Source organism: Hyperolius riggenbachi, chromosome 4 (assembly GCF_040937935.1).
Source record: "Hyperolius riggenbachi isolate aHypRig1 chromosome 4, aHypRig1.pri, whole genome shotgun sequence".
Lineage (NCBI taxonomy): Eukaryota > Metazoa > Chordata > Amphibia > Anura > Hyperoliidae > Hyperolius > Hyperolius riggenbachi.
In genome coordinates, this window is record NC_090649.1 from 91,799,906 (window position 1) to 91,820,655 (window position 20,750).

A 20,750-nucleotide genomic window follows, 5' to 3' on the forward strand; every position below is an offset into this window, starting at 1 on the left:
CTGAGCAGAGAGAAATGTCATGGCTACAGGATCAGCTGAAGACTAGAAAAAAAAAATAGCTTGGTCTGATGGATTGATTCCTCCTGAGGAACAGAGATGCTAAAGTCATTGTTTAGTGCTCTATGGACCAGCATACCTTGAGTCAACCGTCAAGGCTGGTGGAAATCTGGGATGCAGTAGAACCCAATGATTTGTAGCAAAAAATGTGAAGCCGATAAATCTGCAGAAATTACGCAATCCTGTCAACATGAGTCAGAATCTCAGGAACCTTTCCAACATCCTGCAGAATCCATGACTTAAATGAATGAGGCTGTTTGCTGGACAAAGGGGGAGCCCACATAGAATGAATATAGTATTAATAAAGTGCGTAATGTGTATATGCTACTGTTAATTAGATGGATCTGTGAATATTTAATGCTAACCATTTGGAAAACGAACATTCTACTTATTGGAACGTAGCAAACTGTCGCGACATTGGAAAAAGTAAAGGTGTCTATACACTGGCAGATGGCCAACAACCAGGAATTAGATACCTCTCTGAAAGAAATCTGATCAGAGAGGGATCTATCTGCAATAAGATTTTTAATAGATTTCACTTTAGGATGGGATTCAAAGCACAGTTTCATGCATTGCACATAAACAAAAGTTTTAATAATTAATTATTTAGGTATTTGTGTGTTAAGCTGTCTACTAGCAGGCCTCTCTGTATTCCCCCGCAGATTGGCTAGCAGCTGATTCATCACAAAATTAACAACTGATATATTCCACAGACAGCAGCTCACTGCACACCAAGAAACTGCACACCAGGACCTTTGGCCGATGGGCAACTTTACTAAACCTCTTCGGTTGGTGCCGTGGACAGTGTTTCCCACTGGGTCTCCACACCGTCTGAGTACTGCTGTCCATGAAATAGATCAGTGTTTCGCCGTTGATCGCCTGTCCCACTCAGCAGGCATTTTCCAGCATGTCTGTTAAATATGTACAAGGGGTAATTACTGCTGCATTACATATCTGGGGTGATTTCTGCATTTTTATCCTATGTAGCTGGCACATTACATGGGGTGTATAATTAAAAGTGGAAGGGGAAACTCAAAACAGTAGAGCAGGCTAAAATATTGGCCAAAATTAACATTCATAGCATCAATTATGCTATATGAGTAGATATATAATGCAATTATTGGTAAAACTTCTGAATCTTTTATTGAAAAATTAATATCATTTTTATGCAGGGGTTCCCGGAGATCAGAACATTTTTTTAGGGGTTTCTCTACTCTACAAAGGGCTGAGAAAGGCAGCTTTACATTCTCAGCCATGAAGTCCCAGAATTGAGGTTTGTTTTGTCTAGCTTGTGTATCAGGTGTTAGTGTTTAAAAGCATGGCCTGGCAACTTTGTCTGCAGAGCTTGTGCCAATACATTTCTTTACGCAGCACAGGTGGACCATGTTGTGAGTCACAAGGTGTGACGAAACCAGTTGGGAGGAGCCTAGTGCGGAAGAAGACAGCAGGGACTTGGAGCGGTGGCACGTGAGGAAGAGGTCTAGCATACATCTTCCCCCTGTAAATGCTCCATAAGCTTGAATATACTGCTGTACATGTGAGTTTTTTAAATTTTATATTATAGTATTTTAATAAAATGTTTCGTTGTTTGTTTTTTTAAATATATTGCGCAATGAAAGCATATTTGCTTATTATTGAGGTACTGCAAACTATTGAGCCTGCATATGCTTTGGCAAATTGACCTGAAGATGAATAATCATATTTGCATATTTGCTGATAAAGAGGACTGGAGGAGGCGAGTTGAGCCCATGTAATGCCCCACAGGCGTGGTTAGACTACTGTAACCCGTAGTCTACACCAATTGGTGAGTTCCATTCCTCTGGGGTGAGAGCACTTGACTGGTGGAGGATTGAAAGTCACATATAGATGTTGAAGCCCTGCCTGGAAAATATTACATATTGAAGACCACCGTGGTACAAAACTGATTCAGAAGTTAAATGTGTAGAGTAGTCCTCTGTACGTGAGGTGTTTATTCATCTGTAAGGATCAGTTATTATGGAAAGCCACGGCTAAATGCCACAATGTCGCTTTATGATGCGCAAAGCTTCCTTCAGTACAGTCTCCCTTGTAGCACTGGCATCAACAACCACACAGGCTGGATTCTGCATTCTTCTGTATGCTTCTTCAACCCTACAAACAGAACGTTAAAAAAATGAATGACAATATAAGACCGTGTGTAAGAATACATGCATAATGGCCTTTGGGTCTCAAAGGATGGATAGAAGTCTTGCTAAAGTATGCCTACCTGAAGTCATTTCTACAAAACTACAGAGGTTTGCATTGCCATGCCCTTTACACTAGGTTAGGGCTTTCCAACTCCAGTCTTCAGGGGCCATATCTATGCCAGGGTTTAGGATGGACTGATACATGGAGAGATGAGTTCTACTTTATGGACCACACCTTTCCTGATTCAGTCCCATCAATGAATTTGATCTGTGCTATAAATGTGTGAGGACCTCTGCTTCTGAGACCTGGAGCTGGACAACCCTGCACTAGATGGTGCCCTAGACCTTTTGCATAGGTGGCCTTTAGATAGGCAAGCTGGATAGTGTAATGGTTAAGGGCTCTGCCTCTGACACAGGAGACCTGAGTTAGAATCTCGGCTCTTCCTGTTCAGTAAGCCAGCACCTATTCAGTGAGGAGACTTTGGGCAAGATTCATTAACACTGCTAATGACCTATAGAGCATGCCCTAGTGGCTTCAGTTCTGGTGCTTTGAGTCCGCCAGGAGAAAAGCACGCTGTAAATGTTTTGTCTTGTCCAATCACCCTGCCCATTATCTCACAGACACGGCCAGATAGGATGCAGTATTTGCAGAGTGGATGAGGATTTAAGGATTATAACCTCATGCTGAAAGCAGAGGCCACAGTAGGGTTGGTATTCCCAGGTGTGGTAACTCAGTTATCATATGCACAGCTCTCTCATCACAAGTAACATAACTAAGGGCAGCGTCCTACACAAATAATATCATTCGAGGTAGTACACAAGGCAATCTGTGGCCAAGGAGACCAGGATATGCCGTGTCCTACAGTGGATGAATGCTGCCGGCCTAGTAAGTGGGGCTAACATTGTGGCATTGCCAAGATATGCACGTTTTTTGGGCACCTCATCCAGGCCAGGCTGGGATCAATAAGAGTGGGTCCATAGTAAAGCAAGAAGTATATTAAAACTTAACAGATCCCTAAGCAGAGCAAACAATGATAATACAGTGCTGCAGTAGTCAGACAGGTATGTGGCACCTAGATACTAGGATTAAGCAGCTTTGTTTTTGTCTTTCAAAAGTTTAAGGTACACTTTTTAAGTTTTCCAAACTGCAGTTAGAGGAATGTTAGCCTCCATACGTACTTCTGTCTGAACATAGCGTTCGCCTCAAGTTCCTTTTCTTCCTGGGTTTCCTGCAGACCCCTCCCCCGTATACGACGGATTCGCTCTGAGTCACAGACAGTCAGCAAGATGACAAGGTCAGGTTTCAGGAGGTCTTCTGGCCAATGGTACACGTGATGGTGATGGGGTGGTAGACAGTGGATGCCCCCTCCGATCTCTGTGGCTATAGCATAGGCGGATGTGCTGTGCCAATACCTAGACAAATACATACAAGCATAATCAATAAAATAAGTGACACCATCAAACAAGGTTTCTCCATTATGGGCATACTACTGTGGTTGAATTTCAGGGGAGTTTCACACTAAACAAACTGTAGGTCATAACAATGGGCTAAATGCCCTAGTGGTGCCTCAGTAAGCCTTTATGGACAAGCCTCAGGACCCAGACCCTTGGACGACACAGCTGGGCCAACACTGTACAGATGGGAAGTCAGCTGTGTAGTTGACGACACGTTCTGCATCTATGCGAAAGGGGCAGACGGCCTACGGAGCGACACATGCATGACATCGAGCAGTGTGCACAAAAGAATCGGCCACCGCTCGGCCTGGTGGATCGCTTGCAGGTTGGGGGCTACTGCGCACACACACACACACACACACCAGATTGTTGACTGAGAGGGTTGTTATGGGCTGCCTCAGTTGACTTTAATCAAGCGTGTGTATGGATCTTTAGATTGGGTTACCCTCCCAGACATACTGCATTGTTAGTAAAGGTGACTCGGGGAACATGTCATGTTTCGTACAATTTTTATATTTCGTGCAGCTATACCAGAGCCATTCCTATTGTAGTCAGTCATGTGACCCAGCAGTCCCTCTAGAAAGCATGCAACTGGCAGCAGAGTGGGTGTGTTTTTGCCTAGTGAACAACTAGCTCAATTTTCAAGCAAGCTCTTTCTTATGGTGCTGAGATCTTACTCTTTGTGGCCTGCATAGCAGCTCAGTAGATTCTAAGTAGGACTACATGTGCTTATGTTTGTCATCACATGTCAGGCCAGGCACCTCCTAAACCCTGCTCTACTCCGCCCATATGGAGAAATACATTTCACACATTAGGTTTGGATTATGTTTGACCAACCTGTCCACGATCACTGGAGACACTTGTGATGCTCTTGCAATTTCCTGAGCTCCGATGTAGTTACCTAAGGCATAATAAGCTCTTTTTATGAGGGAGGATTCCCCATCGAATGTCTTCCTCCACTGACTAATGGAGTCTGGCGGGGATCTCAGTAGTGCTGATTTCAGGTGATGCTTCAAACATTCTGTCAGTGTTGATTTTCCTTTGAGAAAAAGAAATTGCAAGGATCATGTAACATGTTTTTAGTCCATAATGCCTGGTACACACCATTCATTTATTTACTTATTCTATTTATAAACAGCCAACATATTACGCAGTGCTGGACATTAGTTAAAGGAGTTATGGAGGCTTTTTCAAAGAAAATAAGTGATACTATGTAAATGGGTTTTTTTATACAATAACATTTGTAAAGTGCTTTTCCTACATGGGACTCAAAGATCAAGATCAATACAGAGTTACAGGATGGACTGGATGTCAGGTGTTCATGAATGCAAGACTAAACAGGTGGCTTTTCAGTTTGGACTTCCATGCTTCCAGGGATAGAGATGTCCTGATTGGGTGTGTCAGGGAGTTCCAAGGTGTAGGGGCAGTATGACAGAAGGCTCTGTCTTCAAAGGTTTTAGGGTGTAAATATTAACCAATCTGCACCTGCCTAATGCCGTAGAGTGGCTCCGTTGTTCCTCCACGACGCCATATGGCGTCATCTCATGAGGAGTGAGATTAGACGGGAGCTTGCATGAGCGCGAGCTCCTGTCACTATAAACAAACAACCACAGCAATCAGCCTTCCAGTGGCTGATTAGTGCTGGCAGGATGTGTTTTTTGTTTATTAGATGAATAAATATTTATATAGCTCTGACATCTTGCACTGCGCTGTACAGAGTATATTGTCTTCTCACTAACTGTCCCTCTGATGGGCTCACAATCCAGTCCCTGCCATAGATATATATGTTTACCTGTGTAGGGCCAATTTAGGGGGGAGAGAGGGGGGAGATGTCAAAATGTAGGGCTTTTTTAATAAATAAAAAAAGCAATTGCAACAACAATCAGATACCACCAAAGAAATCTCTTATTTGTGAGAAAAGGAGGTAAAATCCATTTGGGAGCTAAGTTGTATGACTGAGCAATAAACCCTTAAAGTTGTGAAGTGCAGAACTGTAAAAAATAGCCTGGTCACTAGGGGGGTATAAACCTCTGGGCCTCAAGAGGTTGAACAACTTTTTTATTTCCATGAAAAAAAAGCAAAAAAATAAGAATTGTGATCATTGTCCCTTACCTGTGGCATCAAGTCCCTCTATCACTATGACAGGATGAGGTCCTTTTTCTGGCATGTTACTCAGATCCGTGAATTCTAAGAGCTTCTTGGCCTCTGGTATAAGTGTGGAGATCTAAAAATAATAATCAAAATAATAACCACTGTTGCTGTGCCTAAAAGAATTGTTTAAAGAAGTGTCCCAATGTGAAGGACAACAGCCTCCTACCCACCTCTGGAGCTGTGGAGAGGGTGGGTGTATTAATATGGTGGAGCTTATGAGGCTATCTGGTTACCTTTTTAATGAGGCACAAATCATATAGCCAACCCCACCCAGAAAAATAAAAGGGTTACAACAATACCTATTTTTTAAAAAAAAAAGTAATTAAAAAAAAGTGTTCATTAAACAAACACACATTGTTGGTGCATATAGTAGAACAAAACATATTTGCCAGAATGTAAAAATAGTTAAAGTGAGAGGCATACGACAGCTGCCGTATTTTATTTCCTTTTAAACAATACCAGTTGCATGGCAGCCCTGCTGATCTATTTGGCTGCAGTAGTGCCAGAATCACATCAGAAACAAGAATGCAGCTAATCTTGTCAGATCTGACAATAATGTCAGAAGCATCTGATATGCTGCATGCCTGTTCAGGGTCTATGGTTAAAAATATTATAGGCCGAGGATCAGCAGGACTACCAGGCAACTGGTATTTCTTAAAAGGAAATAAATATGTCAGCCTCCATATCCCTATATCGAATCCGGCGTGCGAGCGGGGACGCGGAAGAGGCGATCCGGCGGCTAATCGAGCCGCGGATCGGAGCCTCATCTACGCGTGTAGATGAGGCTTTAGTGAAACATTATAATTTTGGTGGGTTTTTTGTTTTTTTTCTTTCTTTTTTTAAGAGCTAGTTTGAAGGTATGTGTAACCCCTAGGTCAGCATACACTATAAGCTTTAAGGTGTCCATAAACAATACAATTTTGTCCAGGAGATTCGATCAATGTGATCAAATCTGCCCCAACTTGGCCACCTGATTATAATTTCTATTGATTTCTGTCCGAAACCGCTCAACATTTTAAATCAGATAGAACATTTTTTTCCATGGTCGACAATGGGGCGGGGCGCAGCGGTATGTATTGCCAGCTGCCAGGGTAAAATAGCGCCTATGGCAAACACTGAAATTGTGCTTTTGTTGTCCCTAGATAGCAGAATTAAGCTGCTGGGTTACCCAAGTATCAGAGTTTAATATGCCCACAGATACATGCATTGAGAATAGAGATGTCGTGAACCTCCGATTTTCGGTTCGCGAACCTTCGCGGAAGGTTCGGTTCGCGGAAAAGTTCGCGAACCGCAATAGACTTCAATGGGGAAGCGAACTTTGAAAAATAGAAAAAATTATGCTGGCCACAAAAGTGATGGAAAAGATGTTTCAAGGGGTCTAACACCTGAAGGGGGGCATGGCGGAGTGGGATACATGCCCAAAGTCCCTAAGAAAAACCTGGATTTGACGCAAAGCAGCGTTTTAAGGGCAGAAATCACATTGGCCTCAATTCACTAAGTTTTATCAAACACTTTATCAAACGTTTGATAATTTACCTCATGGGTAAAATCTAATTTTGAATTCACTAAGGTGTTATAGATTTATTGAATATTTTATTAATAAAACGTTCAATAAATCTATAACACCTTAGTGAATTCAAAATTAGATTTTACCCATGAGGTAAATTATCAAACGTTTGATAAAGTGTTTGATAAAGCTTAGTAAATTGAGGCCTTTGAATGCTAAATTGCAGGCCTAACGTGCTTTCAAACATCTTGCATGTGTATACATCAATCAGGGAGTGTAATTAGAGTACTGCTTCACACTGACACACCAAACTCACTGTGTAACACACCGCAAACAGCTGTTTGCGTAGTGACGGCCGTGCTGGACTGGTGCGCACCGTGGCCAGAGTGTAGGCCGTGGCAGTTTTTCAAGCCCATATGGTCGCCGGGCTGTGGTAGCTCAATGATAGAACAACAGTGACTGTCCAGCTGATCAAATTTGGTCTGACCACAATGAAGCAATTACCTTATTATCTTTGGTGTGCCACCCCCACCCGAGACACTCAAATAGCCGGCGTTCATTGTGATACGCAAGCCCCTTCACCGCGGCAAGGTAATGATCACGAAGGGGGATGGGCACATGTACATGCCTTTTGTTTTTTTGTTGCAGCCAGAAAAATTAGGCAGGCATATACACGCACCAGAAAAATTAGTGTAGCGGCCGCTGCTAGCAGCGGCCTTAAAAATTCAGGAATCCGCCTAGAGTCCAGGCGTTGGTGGAGGGTGGATCCGGAAGGACTATGGCGAGGAGTTGGACGAAAGAATGTCCGCATGTCCGACATCACCCTGAGATCGCTGGAGCATCCTGTCCTTGCCTGCGTGGACTTGGGAGGAGGAGGGTTACTGCCAGTGGTACCTTGATTGCGTTGTGCAGCCACATCACCCTTAAACGCATTGTAAAGCATCAACAACAGCTTGTTCTGCAAGTGCTGCATCCTTTCCGCCTTGTGTTGACTTGGTAACAGTTCCGCCACTTTTCCTGTACCGAGGGTCTAGTAGCGTGGCCACCCAGTACAGGTCATTCGTCTTGAGTTTTTTGATACGGGGGTCCCTCAACAGGCTGGACAACATGAGAGGCGATCTGCACAAAGCTGGATGCAGATGTACTCTCCATCTCCTCTTGCTCTTCCTCAGTGACTGGATGCAACTCCTCTTCCTCCCCCCAGCCACGAACAATACCACGGGAACGTGGAGCAGCAGAAGCCCCCTGTGACGGCTGCCGCGGTTGTTCTTCCGCCGCCTCTTCTTCCTCCTCCACAGAAACCCCTTCCTCATCATCACCATCATCAGAGTCTGACTCCTCTCCTTTCCCACACGACTCCTCTTCTTCCTCCTCCTCCTCCCCCCTCTGTGCTGCCGCAGGTGTTGTGGGAACATCGGGTTCGGGTGTAAATGGCTCCCATGACTCCTGCTGCCGTAACTCTTCTCTAATTCCCTATAAACTAAATAAACCACTCCCACAGGCTTTCAGAGAGCCTTGGCAGTAGCAAGGGCTCATGGGAGCACAGTCTGGGCAGGGGGAGGTGTTACTAGCCAGAGATTTCAGAGGCAGAGGGGAGGAGGAGGGGGGATTAGGTTTTTTTCACAGTCTGAGTGCTGATGGTGCAGATAAGCCTGCCTTTGTGTAATTTTTACAAACAACATGGCTGATGTCATTGTATCACAGGAAGAAATATTCATTTTCTATTAAATCTGTTTGCAGCTAGATTTGCTGTGTAAACTACACTTTAGATAAGATATATAGACAAGTTACTTGTTATAGTTCGTTTTTTATCTCGGATCCGCTTTAAGTTAAAAAAACAAAACCAGTTTAACTTACCTGGGGCTTCTTGCAGCACTCTGGAGTCATCCTGTGCCCATGCCGTCCTCTGGCCAGCAGTAGAGTTGGGCCGAACCTCCGATTTCGGTTCGCGAAAAAGTTCGCGAACCGCAATAGACTTCAATGGGGAGGCGAACTTTGAAAGTTTTAAAAAATTCTATCAGCTGGAAAAATGATAGAAAACATGTTTCAAAAGGTCTAATACCTGGAGCCACACCTAATTGAGTGAAATACACATCACTGCTGCTGGAGGACCCGCCCACCCTCCCTCCTCCAAGCAAGCTTATCTCCTCCCTGGGCTTCAATTACCACCTTTATGCAGATGACACTCAGATTTACCTCCATACCCCCGATCTCTCAGCCACCACCATAAACAAGGTCTCCTCGTGTCTCTCAGCAATTTCCTCCTGGATGTCAGCTAGGTTCCTAAAGCTTAACCTAGACAAAACTGAGCTCCTGATCCTTCCACCCCATGCTGCTGCACCCATCCCAGGTTTCCACCTCACAATCGACAACACAACCATTCTCCCTACCTCCCAGGCCCGCTGCCTGGGTGTCACCTTGGACTCTGACCTCTCCTTCATCCCACACATCCAAAACATCACAAGAGCCTGCAATTTCCACCTCCGTAATATCTCCAAGATCCGCCCATTCTTAACCCCGGACACGACCAAACTGCTCATCCATGCCCTCATCATCTCCCGCCTTGATTACTGTAACTCACTCCTTTCTGGCCTCCCCCTGAAACGCACTGCCCCCCTTCAATCAGTGATGAACGCGGCTGCAAGACTCATCCATTCTTCGCACCGCTCTGCATCCACATCTCCCCTTTGTGAATCCCTACACTGGCTCCCTATCCGTCTCAGGATAAGTTTCAAGATTCTATGCCTGGCGTATAAATCTGTGCACAAAACATGCCCTACCTACATCTCGCAGCTTGTTCACAAGTATACACCAGGTCGCCCCCTCCGTTCCTCCAACGACCTTCGCCTCACCACCCCGCGCATTTCACACTCCCATGCCCGCCTCCAGGATTTCTCAAGAGCTGCCCCCACCCTCTGGAATGCCCTTCCACCACCCATCAGACTTGCTCCCTCTTTCAACACATTCAAGCAAGCCCTCAAAACCCACCTCTTTATGATGGCCTACCCACCTCCTACCACACAGTAACTCTCTAAGGAATATTTAACAGCCCCCCCTAGTGTTTCCACCCCTCCCTTTAGATTGTAAGCCTCTGGCAGGGTCCTCCACTCCCTAGTGTAATCTACAGGATCATGTGCTCCTGTCCTATGACAGCCTGTACTTGTATTACTGGGCCTACCTAACCAGCCCATATTGCATGATCATGTATTTTGTACAATTTGTATGTATAACTTTGTTCTATGTGTATAACCCTATGTATGTTATCCTTGTATCATTGTATATATTTATTGTCCAGCGCTGCGTAATATGTTGGCGCTTTATAAATACAATAAATAATAATAATAATACAATGTGCAGCTCCCTGTCACACACACAGGTAGTCACTGAATGTGCTGGGCTGCTGGCAGTGGCACGCACACTATCAATTAGCAAGGCTGTGCATGCAACAAAAGTGTCAGTTTGACACACAGAAAAAAAAATATGTACAGGATGAGCTCTGAAAAGAGCTGTTGATGGGTGCTTTAAAAGCAATAATAATCAGTCAGGAGCAAGCAAAGCAGCCTAGAACCTAACTAATCTGTCCCTAGGAGAAAAAGTCTGCAGCAGCTGTCCCTTTCCTCTCTCTAGCAGGCACACAAGTGAGTGTAATGGCCGCTGGACCCTGCCTTATATAAGGGGGGGTGGGGCTCCAGGGCTTAGTGTAGCCTGAATGGCTACAATGTGCCTGCTGACTGTGATGTAGAGGGTCAAAGTTGACCCTCATAGTGCATTATGGGGCGATTCGAACTTCCGCAAAAGTTCGCCTGGTGCAGGCGAACGCGAACCCCCTAAGTTCGCCTGGAACCGGTCGCCGCCGAACCGTTCGCTACATCTCTAATTGAGAAGCCATGGTCCACTAGTTTTAAGAATTAAGTAGCCATGTGCCTCACAATTACATAAATGAATAGTAAGTAGTAGTCACATGCCTCCAGATAATTAATCAAATAGTCACATGTCCCCCAATAAAAATATGAAGTAGTCACAAGCATCCAAATAAAATAGTCACACACCTCCAGATAAAATAATCAAGTAGCCAGTGTCAGGAAACGGCCACGCGGCACGCCTGCAGATACGGTTCCCGACTGCGGGTTTGACCAGATCGAGAGGGAAGCAGCCTTTATTCAAGCTACAACAAGGCTGTCACCCCTCAAAGCACTTCTCACTGCCACCACTAGCTGCTGCTAGACACTTCCACGATTCCCACTCTGCTGTCGAGTGATCTGCATGCAGTCCGCATTTTCGTATTTGGGTCAGCTTTGCGCTTAGGCCAAACACGGGAACGCCACACACACAATACAATCGTACAGTAACAAGGCACAATCAGGCACTAAACTTGTAACGTAAATTACGCTGCAGTCTCTTTCTAGGCTATGAGCGTTGGCTTAGTACAGCAGACGTCAAACTTCTTAAATAAATATTTAATATTCCAAAAAGTAAAACAGTGCAGACAAGAATATATACAAAAAGATTTACAAAACAAAAGTTACAAAGATACACACGACAGTTTGCTTAAAATAAAATGGGAATAAACGTTACCAGCATATAGATCTGAGCGTTGTTGTGAGGAGAACGCGGTTCTGGTCAGACCAGGTTAGTCCTAGCGTTTTGCTATCTCCAAAGAACGAAGAGTTGTGACTATCCTAGCTGATGTTTTATAGTAAAATTTGTGGCCCGGGCCACTCAAATGTCCAGATCCAGGAATAATCCAATTTCCTCAGGTGTGACAGCACAGCCTTGCTGGCTATGACATGCCACTTCAAAGCTTTTCCTGTTTATACACATAGACCTTAAAACAGTTCACACACTTCCAGCAGGCTGTCATGTGTAAACTCATTTAGCCTGGATTGTATATTGGCTTGTTTACATATACACAAAGTTCAAAGCAATGCAAGATCCAGGACAGAATAGAGGGCCGTTACCTAATTACCTGTATCCAGAGGAACTGAATGCAAATGTAGTTTGATTGACATACAGACAATCACATTAGCAGCTTCTTTGAGCCAGGTGACAATAGTACACATCTGAGACAGTATTTCACAGCAGATCAAAGGTGAGGACATGACTGGCCTAATGAGCCATTTCCTTGCCCGAAGCTAGCAAGTCAATTTAGCAGTTCCTGCTCTACTGTTCACAAGGGTTCACCTTCAGATGCAAATGTACTAGTTCCAGGTGACACTACAATATTTCATAGCCCCACACATGTGAAGTAGACAAACAAGATGGAGGCTACCTTAGATACTAATTAAAAAAAAAAAAAAAAACGGTACCCATGTTCTGCATATTACCGTACATAGCATCATCACCACATATATCCTCACAGCCAGGTAGGTGCCTCACGATATAAAAATTAAATATCCAGGTGTGTTAAGATAAAATAAATAGCCAAGTGTGCCTTATATACATAAATGAAGTAGCCATGTTCCCCAGATTACAGAATTAATCTGATCTGAAGTCTGAGTGACGAGGAGGCACAGAGGCAGCCATGGTGGCGCTGCACAGGAGCAGACATGAAGATGCAGCACAAGCGCACGCACAGTACCCATAGTGCTGTGGCACCCATGGCACAAGCCATTCCTGCACCTCTTTAGTATGCCACTGCCGGCGGCATGTATGCCCCTTGTGCCGGTGACGGCCCCCCCTCCCTTGGGACCCCTGTGAAGTACTAGCACAGCAGAGCAAAGTCACACTCACCAGTCTTGCCTAATGTTTTATGCCCGCTTCCCCCACCCCCCTGTGCAGTTATACTTTACCTGTCATGCCACCCACTATTGTCCACCATACTTCCGCATTCTGGCCCCACGTGACTACCGGCAAATAGCAGTTGGGGCGCGTGTGTGACATTACACACACCATGTCCTATAACGCCGGTGTAATATCAGATGGTGAATCCCGGAAGCAGCCTTCCTCACTGAGTATCACGCATGCTCAGTGGGAAGTTAGATATAATTTTCCTGAAATATCTCCGCTTCTGCACCACGTACACTCCCGCAATTTTCAGGGTAGGGAGGGGACCCCCCGATCTAGCTCTGTGCCGAATTGCAGCACCCGAGACTGATTACAGCAAACCTATCTCGGGAACCAGCGGGGCTTGGGAGTTGCAATTCGGCACAGAGCTAGATCGGAAGTCCCCTCCCTACTCTGAAAATTTCGGGAGTGTTGGTGGTGCGGAAGCGGAGATATTTAGGACTTTTTACGTGGCTGCACAATTTAATGAGACGCAGGCTCCTACCGCGCATGCGGTGTGCACAATCTGTCACTACACCGGCAACCACGTGTGGGTGGAAATATGAGGACGGCGGCGGCAGCGCTGGCAATGACAGGTAACGTATAACCAACTAATATACAAAATAATATAATAATAGATGCAGTGACTCACCTCCTGAAGAACTGACAGGGTATCCTGTAGTGAGTCAAATACAGCAGAACCTCGGAGAATGTCCACAAATGGAGACACTTCTGGCCCATCCACTCTCACTACTTCTGACCTCTCCATCTGCTTGTCTTGTCCATCCAGCTGCCATTGAGTCCGCCATACTCGTCCCTCTTCTCCTCTATAGGTGCACACCTGGATGTGCTGCTCGTGCTCTCTGACCAGAGAATACAGGTTGTTCTGCACATGAGAACAAGACTGGGGGTCCAGGATGAGGAATCCCCTCTCTAGAGACTCTCTAAGCTTCCCTGGGATATACGAGATGAGCTTTAAAACCTGCATTCCTGGAAGCACCTCAGATAGTTGCTTCCCCAGCGACTTGTACAGTCTTGCTGCTTGAACCCGCGAGTTGAGCGTTACAGACATGGAATGGGCATCTCCCCTGGGTGTCAGGAATGGCCAGACATTGGCGGTCTCAGGGAGACATGCATTATCTTCTTTAGATGTGAAGTAAAATGGACTGCTTAGAGAACAGTGAGGACTACAGGATGGCTCCACTGCATACAGTCTACTGTGACCTCCAGAGCTGGCCATCATGGTGCAGCCCCTCAGCCCAGGTCTGAGGAGGAGAAGGAGCTGCAGGTGGTGTGTGCCACACTTCCAGCCTGGCATCAGTCTCACAACAGGGCTTGGCTGAAACAACAGCAAGCCTAGGAAGCCAGCTTGTCATTTTACTGCAGTCACTGGAGAAGCGAAACTGGAATGCTGAACAGAATAGAAACTCAGCCTGACAGAGCTGCTCACAGCATTAGTTTCTCTTTCCTGCTGAGGTCATGGACTGCATATCAGCACCACACACGTGATGGTAATAGAGGGACACTCCCAGTGCTGTACACACCTCTGAACCTCAACTGAGGAAATGGAAAGAGTAACAAGAGACAGTACTAATTATAATAACAATTCTCTTGGATTCTCAAGTGCTCTACACGCCACCCTGAAAATAACAACTAGGTAGGACGCCTTGACGAAGCAGGCAAGTTGGGCGCCCACTGGCACCAGAAATTTGTGCGCCACTGTAGGCACTTATTGAAATATCGGCATTGAGGGATCTTTTTTTGTTTGGAAAGACTATATTTTTTTATTATTCAATTTTAAGTGTCCAGCAGAGCCACAACAATAGATACAATACATACAAAACAATACAACAAAATATAATACAACTAGGCCCGGATTTACCTCACAGGAGCCTATAGGCACAGTTGCACTGGAACCTTAGACTTCACCCCCATGAACCTACAAACCCCCGCCAAACCGCACTACAAGTGTACTGGCTGTCACCTCACCCTTACTTCCCTTGCCCATCATAGGTAGCTACAGGTGCCCCTTCGTATTAGGTAGCCAGACGTACCCTCAGTATTAAGTAACTAGAGTTGCTCCCAAGTAGAAGGTAGCTAGAGGAACTTCAGTATTAGGTAGCTAGAGGTGCCACTGACTGAAGGGAGATCTCATCAGTGGAATTCCGTGAGCAGGATGAGTTACCTCTCATTTACCTTCTCATCAGGACTCTGCATAGGGAAGGAGGCACGGGGGAGGGGTAGTGAGTCGCCTTTCCATCATCAGGCGCCTGTAGGCATGTGCCTACAGTGCCTTATGGTAAATCCGGCCCTGAATACAACAATGTGGTCTATTAACAATTACCCACCAAAGCGTCAAGGTCCGCTGCCCCTAGGAGGTCTGGTCCGGTCAGCGCCCAAAAAAACTTCTTGCAGCCCCCTGGCGTCATCCAGTGCCCACGCTGTCCTACCAACCCGCGTAATGCTGGCCAAAACGTACCTCCTTGCTGAGTCCTCGTTGCCAGGATCGTTGGGGCTAATTGGACCATGCCTTGTAAGGGTTTTTTCGCCTTCCTCTGGATCAACAGGGATATGTGAGGGAGCAGGCTGGAGTTGTACTTTGTACTGGTTGAACTCGATGGACGTATGTCTTTTTTCAACCAAAATAACTATGTAACTATGTTCTGCGTATGCGCAGCATGCAAGAATAGCTACTGCGCCTGCACAGAGCACTCCTGGCAACCGGTGTGCAAACAAGGTGCGCGCGGCTCGGGGCTGCACACGTGCCAACTGGCACAGCTTTGATTGGGTCGCAGCTGCTGGCTAGAGATGGGCCGAACGGTTCCAGGCGAACTTTGGGGGTTCGTGTTCGCCTGCATCAGGCGAACTTTTGCGGAAGTTCGATTCGCCCCATAATGCTGTATTGAGTAAAAGTTTTAGCCTCCATTTCACTGTCAGCAGACATGTTATTGTCAAACACACTGCTTTCAGTGCTAGAGAACCCGTCCACCCTCCCTTCAAGCTAGGTCCTTTATACCATTTGACTCAGTTGTCTGCCTACACTAATTAGTTATGGGACAGCTGCTACACACTCTGCTAGGGAGGGAGGAGACCGGAGGGAGGAGGGTCTCTTCTGCCAGGGAATTATACTATTTTAAAAACCAGTATACATCATACCATAGCCGGGAATCGAACCCAGATCTCACTGTGTGGTGGGCACGTCACCCTAAGCACTGTACCACTACAGTAGTAAGTGAAGCTAGCCTAAAATGTACCATTTATGCTCAACGCAATAGAACCATTAGGTTGCTTAAAGGAGAACTGTAGTGAGAGGTATATGGAGGCTGCCATATTGATTTCCTTTTAAGCTATACCAGTTGCCTGGCAGCCCTGCTGATCTATTTGGCTGCAGTAATAATAATAATAATAATAATAATCCAAACATTTGTATAGCGCTTTTCTCCTGTCGGACTCAAAGCGCTCAAGAGCTGCAGCCACAGGGACGCGCTCAAGAGGCCACCCTGCAGTGTTAGGGAGTCTTGCCTTGAACTCCTTACTGAATAGGTACTTGACCTAGCCAGGATTCAAACCCTGGTCTCCCATGTCAAAGGCAGAGCCCTTAACCAGTACACTATCCAGCCACTGTAGTGTGAATCACACCAGAAACAAGCATGCAGCTAATCTTGTCAGATCTTACAAAAATGTCAAACACCAGATCTGCTGCATGCTTGTTCAGGGTCTAGGGCTAAAAGTATTGGAGGCAGAGGATCTGCAGGATAGCCAGGTAACTGGTATTGCTTAAAAGGAAATCAATATGGTAGCCTCCATATACCTTTCACTACAGTTCTCCTTTATGGATGTTTCCTGTAAACAATACCAGTTGCCTGGCAGTCCAGCTGATCTTTGTGACTGCAATAGTGGCTGAATCACACCCTGAAACAAGCATGCAGCTAATCCAGTCTGACTTCAGTCAGAGCACCTGATCTGCATGCTTGTTCAGGGGCTGTGGCTAAAAGTATTAGAGACACAGGATCAGCAGGCGATTCAGGCAACTGGTATTATTTTAAAAGGAAAAATCCATATCCTTTTCCGTTTAGGTTCCCTTTAAGGATTTGTAGCATAAAAGCCAACTCACATTGGCTGGGATTTGAACCTGGGTCTCACTGTATGGTGGACAAGCACTCTAACCACTATACCAACTGAAGCTGGCCTGAAATTGCTAACCTAAAATTTACTATTTATGCTCAATACAAGAGAAAAAGTAGACAAGACAAATAACATTTATATCACACTTTTCTCCTGGCGGACTCAAAGGACCAGAGCTGCAGCCACTAGGGCATGCTCTATAGGCAGTAGCAGTGTTAGGAAGACTTGCCTAAGGTCTCCTACTGAATAGGTGCTGGCTTACTGAACAGACAGAGCTGAGATTTGAACTCTGGTCTCCTTTGTCAGAGGCAGCACCCTTATCCATTACACCATGCAGCCACTGCTTACAGATATTTAGCCAGACATGGCCTTCTCTTTTGTGGTATTTGTCTTGTCTACTTTTTCTCTTGTATTGAGCATAAATACAGGAAAATTGAATACTTACCTTCCGGTAATTTTCCTTTTCTGGAATAGAAGATGGCGGCATACTGATGGGTTAGGCCCGCCCCTGACCCCATTGGACAGATCATTTTATAAATTAAAAGAGCCCCCCCCCCCCCCCCCCCCGCCATTCTCATGAAAATCAGTCCTCGAATGGACGAGAGGGTGGGTTCGTATGCCGCCATCTTCTATTCCAGGAAAGGAAAATTACCGGAAGGTAAGTATTCAATTTTCCTGTTTCCTGGAAAGAAATGGCGGCATACTGATGGGATCTACAAAATCAGACAGAGAGGGAGGGTAAATGCAAATACAAACAAGATTTATTTCTTTACAACAGATAAGACTGATTCACCAAACTTTAAAGTGGTAAGAGCTGCAGGGTTAACATGGTAGTGTTTGAGAAAAGTATGCGATGATGACCAACTGGCTGCTTTACAAATAGTGTCCATTGAAACTTTTGTAAAAGATGCCCAAGAGGCTGCCATGCCCCTAGTGGAATGTGCGTGAATCTCGGAAGATACTTGCAAGCCCCTTGTTTTGTAACACAACTGTATTTGCCTAACTAGCCAGTTAGCTATTGTCCTGGAAGTAACTGCACTACCCTTGTTTGGACCCTGAATGTTTATAAACAAGCGATCTGATGATCTGAAGGTGCTTGTACTGTTCATATAGGCTTTTATGCTTCTACCCACATCCAGTGGATGACACTCTTCGTCTGAGATGAACGTAGGTAAGGTTAACTCCTGATTTATGTGGAAAGCCGATGCCACCTTAGGTATATGCTGAAGTACAGGCCTGAGAACAACTCTTATCAGGATAAAACTGAAGAAAATTCTCTGAGCAGCCTAGGGCTTGTAAGTCTGATACTCTTTTTGCAGAGGCAATTGCCACTAGAAACACAGTTTTTAGTGTTGTATTCCACAGAGATGCTGACTCTACTGGGTGGAACGGTGGATTGGACAAAACTTCTAGGACCACACATAGATCCCACTGTGGGAAAAATGGTTTCCTAGGGGGTCTCAGTTTCTGTACTGCTTGTATAAACTGGATGATTAATGGATTCAAAGCCCATTTATGACTCGTCAAGGCCGAAAGTGCTGAGAATTGCACCTTTATGGCGGAAAGGCTTAACTGCAGATCAACTCCTGTTTGAAGGAAAGCCAGAATGTCCTGTACTTTGGGAGCAAGAAAGTCAAATTTCTTTGCAGACGCAAAGTTTGCAAATTTTCCCCAGATTCTATGATATGTAGAGTTTGTGGAAATCTTCCTGGCTTTTAATAAGGTAGACGTGACTTCTTCAGAGCAACCCAAAGCTAGAAACTTTTGCCTCTCAACCTCCAGGCCGTCAAATTGAGATTGTTGACGTTGGGGTATAACAGTTGTCCTTGACAAAGAAGGTTTGGGACCTGGGGCAGTCTGAATGGATCCTCCAGACTCAACTCTGATAGGAGAGTGAACCAGGGTCTCCGAGGCCAGAACGGCGCAATAAGAATGATCGAGCATGGCTCTAGTATCAGTCTTTGTAGTAGTCTCAAGATTAGTGGGAAAGGTGGGAACGCATAACCCAGCTTGAAATTCCACTGTGCTGTTAGGCAGTCTGTCGCTTCTGCTGTCGGCTGGTAATAGCGGGATAAGTATCTTGGCAACTTTGAGTTCCCTGTTGAAGCACACAGGTCCACCTGTGGAAGACCCCACTTCTGCACAATCAAGTTGAATATGTCGTTGTTGAGACACCATTCGTTGGGATCGACAAACTGTCTGCTCAGGCGATCTGCTAGTATATTCTGAGGCCCTGGGAGATGAATTGCTGTCAGATGATTCAGATGTTTTTGTGCCCAAGACATTATGTGAACTGATTCCTGAAGAAGTGCTCGACTCCTCGTTCCTCCCTGCCTTCTTATATAAGCTACCGCCGACACATTGTCTATCTGTAATAATACTGATTTCCCTAGAATTAGATGCTGAAAAGATTTCAGAGCTAAGAATGCTGCCCTGAGTTCCAGAATGTTGGAGGGTTCCTGGACACAAGGGATCCTCCATTTCTGCTGCACACAAAAGTTCTGACAATGCGCCCCCCAACCTGCTAGACTTGCGTCTGTCGTTATTACGATAGGGATTGCCTGCTGGATCTGAAGACAGTTCCTCAAGTTCTTTTCCTGTTTCCACCAATGGAGGGAGATTTTTACTTGTAGAGGTAGTTTGAACTTCTGTGACATACATCTTTTGTTCCAATGGCTGAGAAAAAAAGATTTGAAAAGTTCTCAAATTCCAGTGGGCCCACTTTACCATTGGGATCGTCGATGAGAACGTCCCCAACAGGCTCAGGCACGTTCTGGATGATACATACTGGCGACCTAATATTGATGATACCTTCTGCTGAATGGATATTACTTTCTGGCACGGCAGACAAATTTTGTTCTGGTTTGTTATGAATCTGGCCCCTAAAAAGATCATGTCCTGAGATGGGGTTAACTGGCTCTTTGGGAAATTTATTAACCATCCCAGTCTCTGTAATTCTTGTAACAATATTTTTTGGTGATGTAACAGCACTTCTCGATCTTGATTGACAAGCAGTATGTCGTCCAGATAATGGAAGACCCTTAGGCCCTTCTGTCTGAGGGAGGCAATGACTGGGAGAAGAATCTTTGTGAATGTTCTGGGTGCTGTTGAAATTCCAAAAGGGAGACTTTGGAATTGCCAGTGGATGCCTTTGATCGCAAACCTCAAGTATTTCTGAAAGCTTTTCTTAATTGGAATATGGAGGTACGCATCTGATAGATCCAACGTTGTCATCCAATCGTTCACCCTCACGACTTTTATGATAGTCTGTAATGATTCCATCCTGAATCGTCGTGTCTTTATGTGACTGTTTAGGAACTTTAGATCCAATACTGGCCTCCATCCTCCCGATGACTTTGGGACCAAGAACAATGGAGAATAGATTCCTGTTGATTCTTTTTGGCGTGGGACCGGAACTATGGCTCTGCATTGAACCAGAGAATTCACGTAGTCCGATAGGATCTGACCCTTTGCCACGTTTGGAGGTAGACGAGTTTCCAGAAATCTTGATCTGGGAGGCGACCTTT

At 45.3% G+C, this 20,750-nt stretch overlaps 1 protein-coding gene across 1 annotated transcript; it reads right to left on the bottom strand.

Annotated features, from left to right (window-relative positions):
* Positions 1 to 1,990: 1,990 nt before the first annotated feature.
* CMPK2 (cytidine/uridine monophosphate kinase 2) lies at positions 1,991 to 14,555 on the bottom strand. Its single transcript, XM_068279086.1, has 5 exons — positions 13,751 to 14,555; positions 5,790 to 5,901; positions 4,515 to 4,716; positions 3,402 to 3,635; positions 1,991 to 2,187 (listed from the first exon to the last, which is right to left on the bottom strand). The coding sequence occupies exons 1-5, from the start codon at positions 14,414 to 14,416 to the stop codon at positions 2,067 to 2,069; spliced, it is 1,335 nt and encodes a 444-aa protein (XP_068135187.1). The 5' UTR covers positions 14,417 to 14,555; the 3' UTR covers positions 1,991 to 2,066.
* Positions 14,556 to 20,750: the final 6,195 nt, after the last annotated feature.